This window comes from Fukomys damarensis, unplaced genomic scaffold (genome assembly GCF_012274545.1).
Source record: "Fukomys damarensis isolate Sample0158 unplaced genomic scaffold, DMR_v1.0_HiC HiC_scaffold_26, whole genome shotgun sequence".
NCBI lineage: Eukaryota > Metazoa > Chordata > Mammalia > Rodentia > Bathyergidae > Fukomys > Fukomys damarensis.
In genome coordinates this window covers 32,378,842-32,397,478 of record NW_022900938.1, presented here as the reverse complement: position 1 = coordinate 32,397,478, position 18,637 = coordinate 32,378,842, and the positions used below count along the sequence as shown (strand labels likewise).

At 35.0% G+C, this 18,637-nt stretch overlaps 1 protein-coding gene across 8 annotated transcripts in view; it reads left to right on the top strand.

Annotated features, from left to right (window-relative positions):
* The window catches only part of Slc4a10 (solute carrier family 4 member 10), a 319,554-nt gene that overhangs the window by 172,434 nt on the left and 128,483 nt on the right, over window positions 1–18,637 (top strand). For all 8 annotated transcript variants that reach the window (XM_019204974.2, XM_010606839.2, XM_010606841.3 and 5 more), the window contains one exon: window positions 12,361–12,507. In XM_019204974.2, the coding sequence (XP_019060519.1) occupies window positions 12,361–12,507 (147 nt within the window). The remainder of the gene's footprint in view (window positions 1–12,360; window positions 12,508–18,637) is intronic.

The following is an 18,637-nucleotide window of genomic DNA, read 5'->3' as shown; positions in this document are numbered from 1 at the left end:
AAGGGAGATGAGGGATAATATGGTGGAGCAAGAGACTGAGTTGGAGAAAGAAGACAGAAAAAAGAAAGAATTTGCAGAGTGGAATGAGGAAAAGAAAGAAAAAAATGAATTTGAGGGGCCTCTTTCACACTATATTCTTGCTGCCATAATATACCATGTGCACAGCCATGTGCAGTACCAAGTCCCCTGATCTCACCTAGCCAATGGCAGATCCCCACGACTCAGACTGACCTCAGGCCACAAGGCCCAGATTGAGTTCCCCAAACTCCTGCAGGGTTGAACTCCACACAGTTCTACTACAGGCTTTCCCCATCCTTTGTTTAAAAATGTTCAAAGTTGGGAGCTCAGAATAATACCCTTTATGATGAGCTATGCCTCTGCAGAGTGGGTCCAAGGACTGGCAATATCAGGAGGTCTGAGCGGGGGTTGTTGCAGGGGCGTCTGCAGAGCTATCTTTCTTGCTGGAGCTGATGGAGTTGCAAGTAGGGGAGGGCATGGCTACCTGGTTCCGCTGAATGGGCCCATGCAGGCCAGAGGGAGAGCAGATCTCGGATGGGCTTTCCAAAATCTCATCTTCCTCTCTGGGGCTGGTGGTGTGCAGGCAGGGGAGGGTGCAGCTACCCAGCCCTGCCAAATGGACCCAAGCAGGCTGCCCATACCTACTTTTATAGTCACAATTTTGTAATTTTTTTTTTTTTTTGGTTTTTTGAGACAGGGTTTCACTATGTAGTTGAGACTGACCTGGAACTCACTTTGTAGCCCAGGCTGGCCTTGAACTCACAGTGATCCTCCTGCCTCAGCCTCACAAGTGCTGGGATTACAGGTATGCGCCACCACACCTGGCTTGTAATCATTTTCTTAAGCAGGATTTCCACTATTGTTTAAGCTTCAGACTCCACATATTTTTAAACTTATGAGTTCTTAGTAGGACTAAAGGATATTTGAATGAATTCTACCACAGGAATGCATTCTAAAGAGTTCCAAAGAAAGGTATGAATTCTCAAAAAAAAGGAGGCGATATAATATATAAAGTTGAGAAGACAGAGATGTTGAAATTATTACTAATGAAAAGCATAAGATGACAAGACCACTGTAAGATAAAAATTCAAGGAATTGAAAGACAGTCTCAAGAATCATTACATGTGCCTTGAAATCTTACAAATTGATTGGTGAGGACTTCCCAGGGAAAACAAGGAGCAAGGTTGCTTCTCCACCCCTCATCTCCCCAGGCCATCATCAGAGCAGTCCGGTGGGGACTGTCTAACTGCACAGGGCCCTTGTAGGATCCCCTCCCCTGTGCTCTCAGGACTCCTTGTTGTGCTGGTATCTGGATCCACACTGCAGTGGCACTGGTGGTCACAAAGGCCATTGCACTGAGCTTCAGAAGACAGAACGAAGTGAACAACTGCAATAAAGACACAACAGACCTCTATATTTGGTAAGTTTAAGGGATCACCAACTTTCATCAGAACCTGAACTATCTTCAGGGGCAGGGCAGCTGTTACCTGCCATAGAACCTTGCAGAGTTCAAACCTGAAGGAGATCAGGGAGCTCAGCTTGGGCCTTGCAGCCAGAATTCAGCCTGAATCTCAATGGGTTTGCTGTTGTCTTACTGAGACTAATTGACTTAGTTCTGCACATTGCTGCTCATATTGTCTATTGTGAGAGCACAGATATATCCCTAAGGAGGCCTTTCAAAATTTTTTTTTCTTTTCCACTTATTTTTAATTTTTATTTAAAAATTTTTATTTTTCCCACTCTTCAAATTCTTCCTTTTTTCCTTCTTCATTTTCCCACTCAATCACTTGCTCTCCCACATTGTTCTTTTTTTTCCTCATTTTATTGGTACATTTTAGGTATACAGTACAGTTGCATTCATCATTGGGATCTTGTACCTTTACATAACAGGTCTTGTTTCTCATTTTTTCCCGTTACCCCTGACCTCCCACATTGTTCTTCATCTTAAATTTTATTCCTTTTTTTTGCCCTAATTCAGATTTCTTCTTCCTTTTTCTTTTCCTCTCTGTTTTTACTTTTCTTGATTGTCATTAGTTTCAAAGAAAAGTGAGTACATTTTATAGCTTTCCAATTACTGTTAAGTTGTCCTATTCTTGTCTTTATTCTTGCACTCTGTCTTTCCCTCTTGTCTTCAATAGTTTCCTAGAGTTTGTGTGATCATCCTGGCTTCACTTGAAACCTTTTGCTGTCCTTCTAACTATGTATTCCTCTCCTAACTTCTTCTAAAGTTGCTATATTGAAGAGTTTATTCACTATAAATTTTGGGCTCTTCCTTGATTTTGATTTAATTCACATGGTTAATAGTGATACATTAATAACGACCACAAATTGTCAATTTCTAAGCTGTGCTTGATGCTGTGGTATTGCTGATTGTATCAATTGTGCTAAAAGATTGTGATTAATTTAATGAGTTGTCCTTCTAGATATGATGAAAATGAGAGTGTCTTGGAGTCATTAGATACTCAAAACTAGAGACTAGCTATATCAGGAAGACTGAAATACTAACCCAGGCATTAAACCAAGGACAGTACCAACAACAGAAATAAAAATGAGAAAACACTCAACCAAGGCACAAATACAGACTTCCAGATCATTAATGGCAAATTGTAGGGGAAACAAGGTGGTAAAAATCTGACAATCAACCACCAGGATACCCTGAACTCATAACACAGGAAGTACAAAACAGATCAATCAGGCTGTAGAAAAATTCAAAACAGAAATAATTTCTCAGATAGCTACTGAGATGGTGAGTGCAAGAAAGACATGATTAGAGACTCTAGAACAGAAACAGACAAAAAATAGATGAGTTCATGACCATTATAGAAGCCATGAATTCCCAGCATAGTAAAGAAATGGAAACCATGAATGCCCAACATAGGAAAGAAGTGGAATCATGAAATACATTCAAACAGACATCTAGGAAGTTAAAAAACTCCACTGAGTTTTTTTTACATTATATACACACTGTAGACTAGACTTAATCTGAGGACAGAATATCAGACATAGAAGAAAAAATTGTGGCCAGTGACCACTAAAGAGAGATCTCTTAAAAACAGTAAGGGATCATGAGAAATTGATCCACCACCTCGTAGATGATGCAAAGTAGAATAGGACTGATAGGAATCCATGAAGTATCATGAGAAAATACAAATGACATAAAAAAAACCTGTTCATAGAATTAATGGCAGAAAATTTCCCAAACAGAGCAAAAGAATTTGACATACAGATAAGTGAGCTATATAGGACTCCAACTAGCCATGGTTAAAAAAAAAAAAAAATAAAAGTACATGTAGACATTTGTGGAAATGCAGAAACCCAACAGAAGAACAAAATACTGCAAGCAGTTAGAGAAAAGAAACAAAACACATGCAAAGGAAAGCCCATCAGAATCACACCAGACTTTTCAACACAAAAGTGCAGGAGAACCTGGAGTAAGGAATTTCAAGCCCTAAAAGAAAACAACCTCCAACCTAGACTGATGTATCCTGCAAAACTCTCTTTTAAAATGGATGGGGAAATTAAGATTCTTACATGACAAAGAACACCTGAGAAACTTCACGAATACCAAAAAAGCACTCCAAATAATTCTAAAGAATATCTTAGAAAAAGACAATGAAGGTCACAATACTGTGAGGTCTAACAGAGCAAATCAATTAGGAAAGGCAAGAAGCTAAAGAGAGAAGGCAAAAATTAAAAAGAGTCAACAACAGGACAAGACAATGACAATGATGAGTCAGTACATATCAGTTATAACCATCAATGTCAATGGCCTCAATTCACCAACCAAAAGAAATAGACAGGCATAATGGACTAAGAAGCAAAATCCAACAATATTTTTGTACAAAACACTACTAGTTGAAAAAGAAATTCATAGACTGAAAGTGAAAGGATGGAAAACAGTTGCCCTTGTGACAGGAGCCCAGAACAAAGTAGGGTTAGCCATCTTATTCTCAGATAAAGTAAACCTCAAAACAAAACTAATTAAGAAAGATAATGAAGTCTCTACATCCTTGTAAAGGGAACAATACAAGAGGAAGAGATGACAATCATAAATATAAATGTACCCCAACTATGCAAAACAAATATTAAGGGACATGAAAAACCAAATAAGCACTAATACAATTGTAGTGGGGGACCTAAATACCCAACTATCACAAATAGACAGATCATCTAGACAAAAAAATCAACAAAAATATTAGAACTTAACCAAGCTTTTGAACAAATGGACTTAATAGATTTCTACAGAATGTTACATCACATAAAATCAGAATATACATTCTTTTTGGCTGCACACAGCTTATTCTGCAAACATATTAGCTCATAAATATGTTTAAATAAACACAAAGGAATTGAAGTGATTCCATGTATATTATCAGATCATAGTGCAATGAAGCTGGGATCAAAAGCTTAAGAAACCACAAGAACTTCACAAACACATGGAAATTCAACAACACTCTCCAGAAAAATCAGTGTGTCACAGAGGAAATTAAAGAAGAAAGTAGTCACTTTTTACAAATAAATGATAATGCCAATACAGTATACAGGAATCTATGTGACTCAATGAAAGTAGTTCTATGTGGAGAATTCATAGCAGTGAATTCATAGCAGTGAATGCCCAGACTAGGAACACAGAGTGAGCTCAATAAATAAGCTCCTAGATAAAGAAGAGCAAGACAAACCCAAATCTTGCACGGGGAGGAAATTATAAAGAACTGAACAGAAATCAGTGCAATGGAGACTGGGAGAAAGATACAAAAAATTGTGACTCTAAGAGTTGGTTATTTGAAAGAAAAACTAAAATTGATAAAACCTTAGCCAACCTTGTTTAAAAAAGGCAAGAAAAGGCTCAGGTCCATGCAATTAGGAATGAAAAAGGTGAAGTCACAACAAATCCAGCAGAAATCCAGAGGATCATCAATACCTACTTCTATAAACTGTATTCTAATAAAATGGAAAACACAGAAGAAATGGACAGATTTCTAGATACTTATGAATTACAAAATTGAATGAAGAAGATTAAAAAATTCTAAACACTCCAACTACAATCAGTGAAATTGAAAATGTAATTCAAAATTTACAAACTAAGAAAAACCCAGGTCCTGATGTCTTCACTGCTGAATTCTACAAGACATTTAGAGAAGAACTACTGATACGACTCTTTAAAACTTTCAGTGAAATTGAAAGGGAAACAATACTTCCAAAGTCATTTCTGGAAGCAAGTATTACTTTGATTCCAAAGCCAGTGTAAGACCCAACCAAGAAAGAGAACTACAGGCCAATCTCCCTACTGAACATAGATGCAAAAGATAATGGTAAACATAGTAAAGACAATCATCAAGAAGATAATACAGCCTGACCAAGTCAGATTTATTCCAGGGAAGCAAGGATGGTTCAACATGCATACATCAATAAATGTAATACACTATATTAACAGAGTTGAGGACAAGAACCATGGGATCATCAATAGATGCAGAAAAAGCATTTGACAAAATTCAACACCCATTCATAATAAAGAAATCCTGCAGAAAATCGGAATAGATGATGTTTATCTCAACTTGATAAAGGCTATCTGTGAAAAACCAACAGCCAACATCATATTAAATGGCCAAAAACTGAAAACCTTCACATTAAAATCAGGAAAAGACAAGGATACGCACTACCACCACTCCTTTTCAATATAATTCTGGAAACATTAGCCACAGCAATTAGACATGAGAAAGAAACAAAAGGAATAAACACAAGAAAGGAAGAAGTTAAACTTTCATTATTTACTGATGACATGACGCTCTACATAGAAGACCCAAGAAACTCTTCCAGAAGACTTCTAGACATAATTGACACTTTCAGCAGAGTAGCTGGATATAAGGTCAACACTCAAAAATCAATAACCTTTTCGTACACAAAAATTTGTATATTTCACAGAACTAGAGGAAACTTTCCAAAAATTCATTTGGAACATATGAAAAAATGTTCAACATCACTGGTCATTTGAGAGATGGAGATGAAAACAACACTGAGATTTCACCTCACCACAGAAAGAATGGCTGCTATCAAGAAATCAACCCATAACCCATGTTGGCATGGTTGTGGGGAGAAAGGAACCCCTCTCCATTGTTGGGGGAAGTGCAGAGTGTGCAATCACTGTGGAAATCAATATAGAGAAACCTCAAAGAACTAGGATTAAAGGTTGCATTTGACCCAGCTATCCCTCTGCTGGGTATCTTTCCTAAAGAATTAAAAGAATCATACCACAGTGATATATGCACATTCATGTTTATTGTGTCACAGTTTGCAATAGCAAAAACTTGGAAACAGCCCCATTATCCATCAGTTGGAGACTAGATAAAGAAGATGTGGTTTTTCTATCAAATGGAGTACTACTCAGACATAAAAATGAAAAACTAGAGTCATATATAAGAAAATGGATGCATATTATGGCCATAACCTTAAGTGAAATAAATAGGACACACATGTGTAAATGCCAAATAGTTTCTCTGGTGTGAAAAACTAAAAGTTTATGTAAGATCCAAATTGCATAACTGAGAATATGAAATAGGAAGAAAAGAGCTAAAGGTGTAGGGAAAGTGGGAGGGGTAGGGGAAAGGAAAGAAGGGAAAAGAAAAAATATGAGAAAAGGAAAAAATGGAAGCAAAGTCTTTGTAAATAGTGGCAGGTGAAGGGAGTATAGGGAGGGAGGGAGTAAGGGGAAAAATGAGAACCTAGACCTGTCATGTAAAGGTATAAGATCCCTTGATGACTGTAACTGTACTATATACCTAAAAATTACCAATAAACTGAATGGAAAAAAAAGAAAATCTCACAAATTAAGGCAGGAAAAATATTGGAAAGAATGACACTAAGCAAGGGAATCAAATCTTTGAGGAGTGGTAATTCCCTTGATCTTCCTAAGATAACAGCAAATGTGGAGTAAAGTGTAGCGAGTTATAGAATTTACTATGGGATTTGAATCTGACAGACTTCAGGGACAGTGGACAGATATGGTCTGATGAGAGTGGAACAAGGAAACCCTTACCTATTCGAGTCATCCAAGCAGTGGCAGTAGGAAAAGAAACACATCTCTATTTGCATGAAAACATGGAGAGAAACAGGCATTACTGGGAGGTTAAAAGATAAGTAGTGTCCTCCAGAGAAAGAGGTTTTTGTTTGAACACAAAAAACCCATAGGGAACAGATGGAGAATGGAATCTTTGGTTCACATAAAGGGTTTAAGTATTTGGGAAGAAATAGGAGAATAGAGATTATCTTTATTAGCTTGGAATTTTACACATACTAAATATCTTACAAAATAATTACTTTACTGCATTTCTCTTTGATATAATAAAGGTGTCACCTATAATCTTTATTACAGTATTTTCTGTCTCTTTTATTCCTATAAAACTTATGTACTTGTTTCTTTCCACTCATATTTTCCTGTTTTATAATTCTCCTTCTCTTCTCTTTTTAGAATTTTCTGCCCATCCACATTCTGCTTACCTCTTTCTCTCTTTTCTGACCTCTCTTTTGTCCTTTATTATTTCTCTTAAAGTTGCATTTTAAATCACACTATGTGGTGTCTTCTTGTATCCCTCACACTTTAGCTATAGTTGAGAATTCACAGTATGCTATCACAGGGACAGTACTAATTTTGACAGGTTCTATTTCTACCTTGAAAGGAAAAAGCTCCACCAAGAAAGGAGTTACAGGAGGGCAGCTTATATTGTAGATTCAGGTGGACAGTCCTCTCTAAGTGAGAGGACTCACTTAACATTGCTTCCAGTGCTCTCAAAACTTTCTTCTTTAACACTTAAGAGGTGGAAACTGGTTAATTCTCAACACTTTTCTGTGCTGCTTAAACTGAAAATGGAGGCGAGTAGATCTGTCAGTTGTGTGACCTGAAATATTTTGAATCTCTTGTTTTATGAATGGCAAAAAACTCCTTTCTTAGTGATATAGGGACTACAATTTCATTTTATTGATGAGGTAATTGGTTGAGAAAGATAAAAGTAATTTTTTCAAGGTTGCATAAACATACCTGGCAGAGACAAGATTTTCATGCATGAATTTGACTCAATCACTGACATTGTTTGTTGGTTGGTTTTTATTGGTACTGGGGATTGATCTTGGGACCTTGTGCTTTCAAGGCAGGTGGCAGAACCACTGAGCTCAATCCCTGGCCCATGTTTTGAAATTACTACTCTGCATTTTCTCACATAACATAATGTTGTAGTAAATAGAATAATAAATAGGACCATACATATTGATATATAGATATTAATTTACTTTCCTTTATTTTCTTATCAAAAATTGAGATTTTCTTATTGGTAAAAGTCTTCTTTTGCATTTTAATGATGTATGAATAGTTGAACCAATTATCAATTTTCACTTGTCTTCCTGAATATATACAGAGTAGAGACCTAAATATAGAAACTATTCTTCAGCTTGCAGATTTTGAGATGATAGTTCTGTAATTATTTTGAGAATTATTTCAATGTATTATATATTGTATATATGTTTAGATTTTCTTCCAGCACTAGAAGAATGCCATATATTTCCAATCTTGATAGAATTTGGAAGTATTTTGACCCTGACTCACAAATATATTTTGTTTTTTATAAAGAAAAAGTTACATAGTTTAAGTAGTAACATAAGTACCAAACAAGTCAAATTCGTTATTGTGCAATTCATTTATTTTTTTTAAAAAGCACTGTCAGCCTAAATGATATGCATTAGATATTTATGAAATCTTACAACATTAATAATATGTCTTCTTAAACAATGTTACTATAAAAATGTTAGTTTAGACATTTCTTAGCTGTCTGGGGGCTGTAGTAAAACAAAACAAAACAAAAAAAACCCCCATAAGCCAAGTGGCTTAAACAACAGAAATTAAGTTTTAATTTTTTCAAAGTTTGGTGGTATTATGTCCAAGATCAAGATGCCCTCAAAGTAGGTTGGGAGTGAGGCTATCTCACCACATTCTCACAGTACAGCAGTGTGCTCAGAGAACATAATCAAGGGAGCTTTTTAATGTCTCTTGTTTAAGAATACTAACCAGATGCAAGCCGCCTTATGACCTTGTTTAATCTTAGTTTCTTCTATATAGTAGGCCCTATCTCCTACTATAGTTATATCAATATTGAGGCTTCAAATAAAAACTTGAGGATTGGCAAAACATTCAGTCCATAGTGACAGGACAATATATTTCTTGACACACTATATTATTGGTTTCATAAAAGAATCATACAATTCTCTCAAAGTCAATTTTCTTGCTCACATAAATTTTCCCTTATTTGTTTATACAATTGATTCCTTATAAGTAAATTTCTCTTTAAAAGTAGGCTTTTTAGGGCTGGGGATTTAGCTCAGTGTTTCTGCTGCCTGTCTTACAAGCACAAGGTCCCGAGTTCAATAACTGGTACCAAAAAACAAACAAACAAACAAAAAATGCTTTATTTTTGAGAGCAATTTTAGATTTACAGAGAAACTACACAGAAAATATGAATTCCCATATATGGCCCCTCCTTACCACACTGCACAATTATTCATATTATTAATATTTTATTAGTGCAGTAGATTTGTTGAATCAATATTAATAGATCATTATTAACTAAAGTCCATAGAATACATTGGAGTTCACTTTGTGTTGTATAGTCCTATGGATCTGACAAATGTACAATGACATGTATCCACCATTATAGTATCATTCATGACAATTTAACTTCCATAAAAGTGCCCTGTGCTCTTTTTTCATCCCTACCCACACCCCCATTTTACCTTTTTCAGGATGTTATATAGTTGGAATCATAGGGTATGTAGCATTTTAGGACTATCTCTCACTGTTAACAACATTAACTTAAGGTTCCTCCATGTTTTATTGTGGCCAATAGTTCATTTATTTTATTGCTGAGTAATATGCCATTATATGGATGTATCAAAATTTATTCACTCATATTGAAGCATCTCATGATTATTTCCCATTTTCTACAATTGTGAAGGAAATTGCTGTAAGTATTTGTGTGCATGTTTTTGTGTGGACATAAGTTTTCAATTCACTCAGATAAATACTGAATAAATGCATTAACTATTTAGATTAGAGTTTATACATAATGAGTATTTATTTACATAAGAATCTAGTTTTAGACCATGTACTTTTCATAAAAATAGTTCAAAGTAGATCATAGGCTAAATGTAAAACACAAAATTATATAATTTCTGAAAGATAAATGAAATCTAAGTGAACTTGGAATTGGCTACAGACAGAATGCTATGGATTAAATGCTTGTGTCTCCTTCAGAGATCATATGTTGAAGTTCTAATCCTCAGTGTGATAGTTTGTGGAAATGAGAATCAATTTGAGAGAGAATTAATTCATGATGGTAGAATCCTTGTGAATGGGATTAGTGCCCTTAAAACCAAGATGATTTCTTTTCTGCCATGTGAAGATACAGCAATAAGGTATCCATCTGCAAACCAAGAAAAGAGCCCTCAGTCTTGGACTTCTGATCCTCCATAATTGGGAGACACAAATTTATATTTCCTAAGTCATCCTATAGTTTTTGTTACAGTACCCTTAACTAAGATATCTTATATCCAAAATATACAAAGAAGTCTTAAAACTCAATAATAAGAAAACAACCAAATTACAAAATGGGAAAAGATCAGGATACCTCATCAAAGAAGATGTACAGGTGGTAAATGAGCATATGCTGGTAAATACATAAGCAACTTGTTTGCATGGTGACATACTAGATCTTACTGTTCTCCCAAAGGGCATGCCTTCTGAACTTTTACAATTCTTCCTGCACACCCAGCTGCAGTGCTTACCTTTTTGCTTTCAGGAAAGCTTTTTCTCAGTATCCTTGGGATCTCTAGCTGCTTGAATTTTTTTTGTCACCTAGTTTATCATGCCTCTTCATTCTGGGCTCTATAGTTAGCTATACAGCTCAGCTATACAGTCTTGCGTATGATACCCTGTCTTTCTATCAAGTTATATTTGCTAATCTCCAGTATCATAGAACAGCATCAAGTGAAAAAAAAAAAGAGGGATTTGAGAACATCTGGTTTTTTAGGGATGCAGAAACACAAACAGAATTGTTGTATGTGAATTAATGTTAAAAATCTGGCTGGAGAAATAAGAAGAGGTCAGATATTGTTTGCAGTACCAAATTATTTAGATATTTTATTTAAATATCTAAAATATTTAAAAATATTTAGGCACTTTATTTAAATATCTAAAATATTAAAAGTATTTCAAAAATTAAAAATTTTATTCTATGGACAACAGAAAAATCAATAAATTTAAAGCAAGGCACTAATACCAATTTACTTTATAAAATAAAGTTATGGGGTTTCAGGATATATAAGAGATGGGACAAGATTGAAGTTAATCAAAAACAAAACAAACAAACAAATATCAGTAAGGAGAATGTTTTAATAGTCTTTTTAAGAAATGATGAGCATCCGAACTAAGAACCCATAGAGATTGATATTTCAAGAGATATATGGGAGTCAAGACCTGGTAATAATTTATATGGCCTTTGAGAGGGTCAGATAGATGGTACATTTTTTGAGATGTGATAGATAGTTGATACCTGGAAAACAAAGGAAAGGCGGAGTTCCAGAGACATGCTGAGTGTGACATTCTGTAGGGGGAATGTCCAGGTGAATATGCCTAGTAGATAGGCGGACTTGTAGCTTGGCAGTCTAAGAGCAAATCCTGGCATCAAGATGTAAATCTTAGAGCCTACACATAGTAGTTGAAATCAGGAGGCCAAGAACAGAGTCCTTCATATCCCAATCTTGAATGGATAAATAAAATAAGAATAAGCACAAAAACAATGTGAATTAAACAAAGGATGAGGATGAACAGAGACGTGAGAAGAGAATTGTCGGTGAGAACATACACCACAGGTGTATGGAATGGAATTTGAGATGAGTCATCAATTTAAATCTGTTTTATTAGAAATAGAGATTATTTACCTTAACCCAAAGAGAAGATAATTGGTGAGATAACAGTTGATATAGGAAGAAGGCCATGCAGTTTTTTCTAATGAAAAGAGTATAAAGTATAAGGAATAGACAGAAATGATTGACAATATATTCATTATTATAAAATATAAAATGATATAATTGGTATTAAAATGTTTGTGATAGATTTGTAGTGTACTTACTTAGGTACACTGGTAAAATATAGTGCCAAGTCCTAACACTTACATGTCATAAACACCCAAAAGCAATTTTCTGGATTGACTTGAACTGTTGAATTCATTTATATGGAATTCATCACTTTTTGCACTCTGGAATAGTATAAAGTTTAATGTGTACATTTACTTCCCGATGAAGGTCATCGAACACTATTTATTGGAGTTCATGTGCCCCTGGGAGGAAGAAAAAGCCATCGACGTCACAGACATCGTGGTCATAAACATAGAAAGAGAGACAGAGAGAGAGATTCAGGATTAGAGGATGGAAGGGAGTCACCTTCTTTTGGTAAGTATCATTCTTCTTGTTTTTAATAAATTTATGATTATAATAACATACTTCTGTAATCCATAATTATTAGTAATAGCTGCTATTCATAAAATTGCTATACTTTTGTAAGATTTTTGAGCAGATGGGGAGAAGAAGTGAGAAAGCTTGGCCTTTGTTTTTAATTTATGTATCTGCTTCATGAAATTAACAATTGATTTAATTTTATGAGGTAGATAATGCCTTTAAGTAGTAAAGCTTATTTGTACATGCTTCTGATAATTTAAATAAACAATGGTCTTTCCTTAAGAAATTTGAAATATCCAAGGGAAAATGGCTTTATTAAGTTCCCATTTATACTATTCCTGATGCTGTCCACATTTCACCTTGGACTTGCGTGTTCTGTTTCTGGTGTTCTTTGAAAGTTTATGTGAAATACTCACATATACGTTTGTATAGTTTTTAATGATTCCTGAACACCATGAGAACCAATGGAAATGATACAGCAAAGAATTTAGCTTTCTACTCCTTGATCTTCCCATGTCTTATGACCATCTCTGTCACTGAACTCATCCATAACTTTTCTACCTTAGATCACTAAGCCACTTACCTAGGTCTCTGACAGTAGCTTCTCTCTTGCTTTCTTGGGTGACTACTTGACTTCTCTATTTTTTAAAAATAAGTTACTATTGTTTTTCCTGTCACTTATTCTGATTTCCTAACCAGTAATTTCATTAATATTTTGCCAGTATTCTAAGTACTGTAGGTCATCGGTTCAGTTTTATTTGTATATTTATGTCCCCCCACAAAAAAAACATACGTTGGGGTTCTTCCATATCCTTGATTTGTCCTTGCCTTGTCAAATAGATACAATGTGCTGAAAATAGTAATTCAACTGGCAGATTGTAACCATTATAAATTCTTGATTCAAGTGAATCTTCCACATTCCTTTTGATTTTACTGTATCTTCTTGGTTTCTTAAGGTTTCTCAACCTTACCATTCTCTGAATCATTTTTTCATATCATTTAGTAGAATGTACCTAAAAGAGAAAATATATCATACAGAAAAACTCACTTAACTTTCTTTCTATTAACATATAAGTCTATAGGCCTGTACCTCAACAATCCTCTACTTCCTCTTAATAAATCAAGAACTATTTTCTATTATTTTCATCATTCCGGGAAATGTGCACAATTTATAAATGAATAGATATCTTCCTTTCAACTGTATTGCTCTCAACACTTTTTAAACATGATAGAATCTCTCCAATTTTAAATAGTCCCTCAGCTTTCCTCAAATCTACATTATCCTTTTTGTCATTTAGATATGAAATAACTTAAATGGATATGAAAGTTAATGAAGGAGCAACAATTTCACTTTTAAATTCTATAGATTTTTTAGTGTTTGTGTTGCTAAACTGAGAACTAAAATACAGTAGTTTTTTAAAGTTCAATATTCACTTTTTATTAAGTGTTACAGAGATATCTAACTTCTGCATTTTTTCTTTTAGATTTATGTCTTTTTAAACCTGATTGCTTAGACATTTTTTCTGTATCCTCTTAGTTAAGACAACTTGTTGAAATAAAGCTAATGGTAGGTGTATTAAAAATATTCCCAACATGCACACTCTGATATTTTCACACTTAGGGAATATATTACTATTATATCTGATTCTATTATATTTCCTTTGATGTCTTCACTGAGGATTCTATTTTGGATTTCCAGAGTCTGCTCTTTGAACTTTTCCTCCATTAAGTTTAGTCTTTCATATTACCTTTTGATTATCTGCGCTATCAATTCTGCCATTTATTTCTTCTATGATAGTTTTAATTTTGCTGTTGTATTTTTAATTTTCTTGAATTTGTTTTATCTTATTTTCTTTACATTTCCTCCTGTCTTTTCTTAATTGTTTTTTGTTTTTCTACTCAATATTATCTATGTGTTATGGTCTACTGAGGATCCCAGCTATTTCTGGACATGGTCTTTTTTTTTTTTTTTTTTTTTTTTTTTTTTTTTAAATTTGCTAAAATAGATAACTTTCAGACCTATGAACTCACTTTGGTCTGTTAAGATTATTTTTATTCTCCATTGATTTGCATTATTTCTACAGACTCCTGATATTTTTGCTTTTGCTTATTTTTAAACGAGGCAAAGTGTATCTGCTATATTTATCCAGGTATGTCTTAAGATTGCCTAAGAAGGTGCTACCAATAAGTTCTTTGTGTCCATTATTGTGTATATTTATTGATATTAAACTCCAAATACACGTACTTGTGTATTTCTGCCAGGGGTGGAATGGTCGATGAGGGAACACATGGAAGAAAGCACTGTGGGTATCCTAGCTCTACATAATGGAAAGATGGTATCTGTGAGTCCTTGGGCAGAGAGTAGATAGACGTACTGTCTCTCACATCATCAGGTATTTTTTGTTTAACAAGATAGAATTTAAGATTATAACAGATAGTTGGGCAGAATTTTTTCTTAATCTAGTTCCATTTTAATAGTAAAGACTACCTGTTAAGTTTCTAAGAATTGATTACCTTTGGATTAAGCTTTAATGGTGACTCTTCATTATCTTCTAGTTTTTGAGAAAGTATATTAACATATCTCAGAATGGTTTTGTAAACAAGTTATTTTTCTCATCATTTGCTCATTTCCTCTGCCTTCTTTTTCTTTTTTTTCCTGAGGCTGGATGCATTATGTCAGTGCTATGGTTCAGATAAAGAACTTGCCCCAAGCGCTTCATGCCCTCGTAGTTGGGTCTTTTGGAAGGAGATTGAGTCTTGGGGGATGTGGCTGACTTGCTGGTTGGAGGTGAGGCCTAGTGTGACAAGGTGGGTCACTGGGGTCGAGATATACTTAGAAAGGTGCATCTTCCTCCCTGGCTCCTCGCTTCTTGTTTTGCGTCCTGGCCACAATGAGGTGAGCAAAATCCCTCTCCTATGTTCCTTGGCAATGCTGTTCTGCCTTGGAGCCGGCAGACCACAGACTGTCAGCCAAAATAAATTTTTCCTCTTTTAAATTGTGGGTATCTGGTACTATGTTCCAGATAAGAGAAAAATGACTTTTTCCCCCTAGAACAGTCATTCTAGATACTGACTTCCCTTGAGAATTTCAAAATCATATTAATGCCTGAGCCCCATGATTATCCAATCTCTGTGCCTGGGGCCCAAACATGAATATTTAGAAAAAGAAGTAACCCAAGTGATTCTATTGTGCTGCATGGTTGATATCTACTATTATAGCAACTTTGTTATTCAATATATGGCCCATGAACCAGAAATACTAGCATCACATTTGAGCTTATTATAAATGTAGAATCTCAGGTTCTAACCCAGACCTCTTGAATCAGAATCTCTGTGTTAATAATATTCTTAGGTATCTGACTTTTAGAAATGGGAAGAAAGGAGCTAAAGGTGTAGGGAAGGTGGGATGGGTAGGGGAAGGGTAATAAGGGAAAAGAAAAAAATGTGAGATAATGAAAAGATGGAAATAAAGTGGTTGTAGATGGGGAGGGGAGGAGGGGGTGAAGAGAGGGCAGGGGTAAGGGGAAAAATGAGAATCAAGACTTGTCATGTAGAGGTACAAGATCCCAACAATGAATGTAACTGTACTGTATCCCTAAAATGTACCAATAAACTCAATTAAAGCTGAAAAAAATGTTCTTAGGTATTGTATGCATGTTAAAATTTGTTAAGCAGTACTCTAGAACAATACCTGTCAAACCATGCTCCACATTAGAATAAGCCAAGGAGCTTTAAAGAAGAGATTGATGCTGGGTCCTACCTACACAGACTTTTATTTAATTAATCTTGGGTGTTTCTCTAGGGAATTGTATTAAAATAATAATCCCAGATGATTTTAATATCAAGAACCATTGATCCTAAAAAAAACTTCTCACTCTTCTTTTGGTGAAAGAAGTAAGTCAAGTAGCCCAAATACTCCCTTTAATGTGTCATCCACTATTTATTTTTTTAAGAGTAGGGAAATTTTTTTGAGAGAAAGCTTCTAAGAGAGATAGAAGGGGGACTGGAAAGTGGTTTGCCTGCCCAACCCTTTTCAAAGATGTTTTATACAGCCAAGCCCTGTGGCGAGGCAGGTACAAGGTGGGACAAAACTATAAGACACAATGGAAAATTACCTGGTAGGCACGAGGTGGGCCAAAATCATGACCAACCAGTAAGATTACAAGTATTGTCATCCAGGTAATATTGATTAAGTGGGGGTCAAATGGGGGAGCAAGTCACATAGCAAGTGTACAAGGACTATTTTTGAATCCAGCTACCTCCTTTATTCACTAATTACTAAGTATCTTAGTTGATGTTAAACCTAAGATATGTGTTTTCTCAGGGAAACTTTCTGGCACCTTACAGGTCTCTGATTAATATGAAAAACATTTCACTTTTTTCAGTTTCTTTAGGGCTAATCACTTGCCTTAATCCATGTCCCACAGTTGTCTTGATAAACAAGTACTTAGTCATATGCAGATACTGAAAACAAGTTGTAAACATCATCTGTGGTAGTTAATCTTGTTAACTTGATTAGCTTGGGAGCCTCCTAGAGGATCAGTAAAGTGAAACTTGGAGAGTCTGGGTGGGTTAAGGAGGTGTGACCTTTGATATTATATCTGCCCTCTGGTCTCTTTTCACTGGTACTGTTTCCATGTTCTGCTTCCCAGTGCTATGAACTAAGCAGCTTTGATCCACCATGCCCTACTACCATGATCTTTCTACTTTAGAGATAGCCAACCATGGACCAAATCCCCAGAACTGTGAGAAACAAAAAAAACAACTTTCTCCTTTAAATTGTGCATGTTGTATTTTTGGTCACAGTGATGAAAACTGACCATGATACTATCCCTCTTGATTTTAGATTTGATATCCTGCATAGTGAGGCTATGTGAGATTTCTATACTGAAAGCAATATCTGACTACTTAAGAAATATTTACTTGTAAGGATTCTAAAGAAAATCTTTTGAAGATGTTACCATAGGTTCCTCAAAACTTCAAAATTCAATTTCCAAAGAGATATAAGATAGAGGAGAATTCTAAGGAGACTCATGTCCTTCTGCTAGGAATTTGGAGGTTTTATGTTGTAGATTGGAATATGAGTCTATAAAGATATGGAATAATTTTGATCCCCAATTTGTGGAGCAGATACCAATTTAACAAAAAGTTTGTTTTTGATGAAGTGTTTGAATTTCAACACTCTAAAAAGTGATTGGTTCATATAAAAAGACAATATACAATCAATAACTGCAGAATCCCACTTTATTATCTGACCCAATCATGTGATACAGTACTGTTAGGAACGTGGTCATGTTAGTGCAAGGTTTAGGTAAAAGAAAAGGTCTTTATTAAAGGCAAAGGAGATTTTAGTTATGTCAGAGATATAGAATGACTGCTTTCAGTTCACCAGATCCAATAGTTGGAATGTGATTCTTAGGTGAATTCAAAGATAGACCCAGCCTTTTGGTTGTGTAATAGTAGGGGCGATGATGTTGCCACTGTGATAAAAACAGCATGGTACTGGTAAAGTAATAGACCAAAAGATCAGTGGAATAGAATGGATGATTGTACAAAATTTTGAAACCTGTAATAAGTTCAATTTAATGTTGATACTTTAATTAATAAATACAAGGGTTTGTATAAATAATTGTATGATGGATAGTTAATGCTTTTTCATTTCTCTTTTGTTTTATTGAGTTTATTGGTACTTTTTAGGTATACAGTACAGTTACAGTCACCATTGGGATCTTGTGCCTTTACAGGACAGATCTTGGTTCTCATTTTTTCCCTATATCCTACCCTCCTTTCACCCCCTCCACCTGCCCCTACTTACAAAGACTTTATTTAAATTTTCCCTTATCTCATATTTTTTCTTCTCCCTTCTTTCCTTTCCCCTACCCCTCCCACTTCCCTTACACCTTTAGCACTTTTCTTCCTATTTAACATTATCAGTTATACAATTCAGATTTATTTACACTTTTAGTTTTTCACACTAGAGAAACTATTTGGCATTTACACGTGTGTTCTATTTATTTCACAAAGGAGTATGGCCATGATACGTATCCATTTTCCTCGAAATAACTCTAGTTTCTTATTCTTTATGGCTGAGTACTACTCCATTTTATAGAAAAACCACATCTTT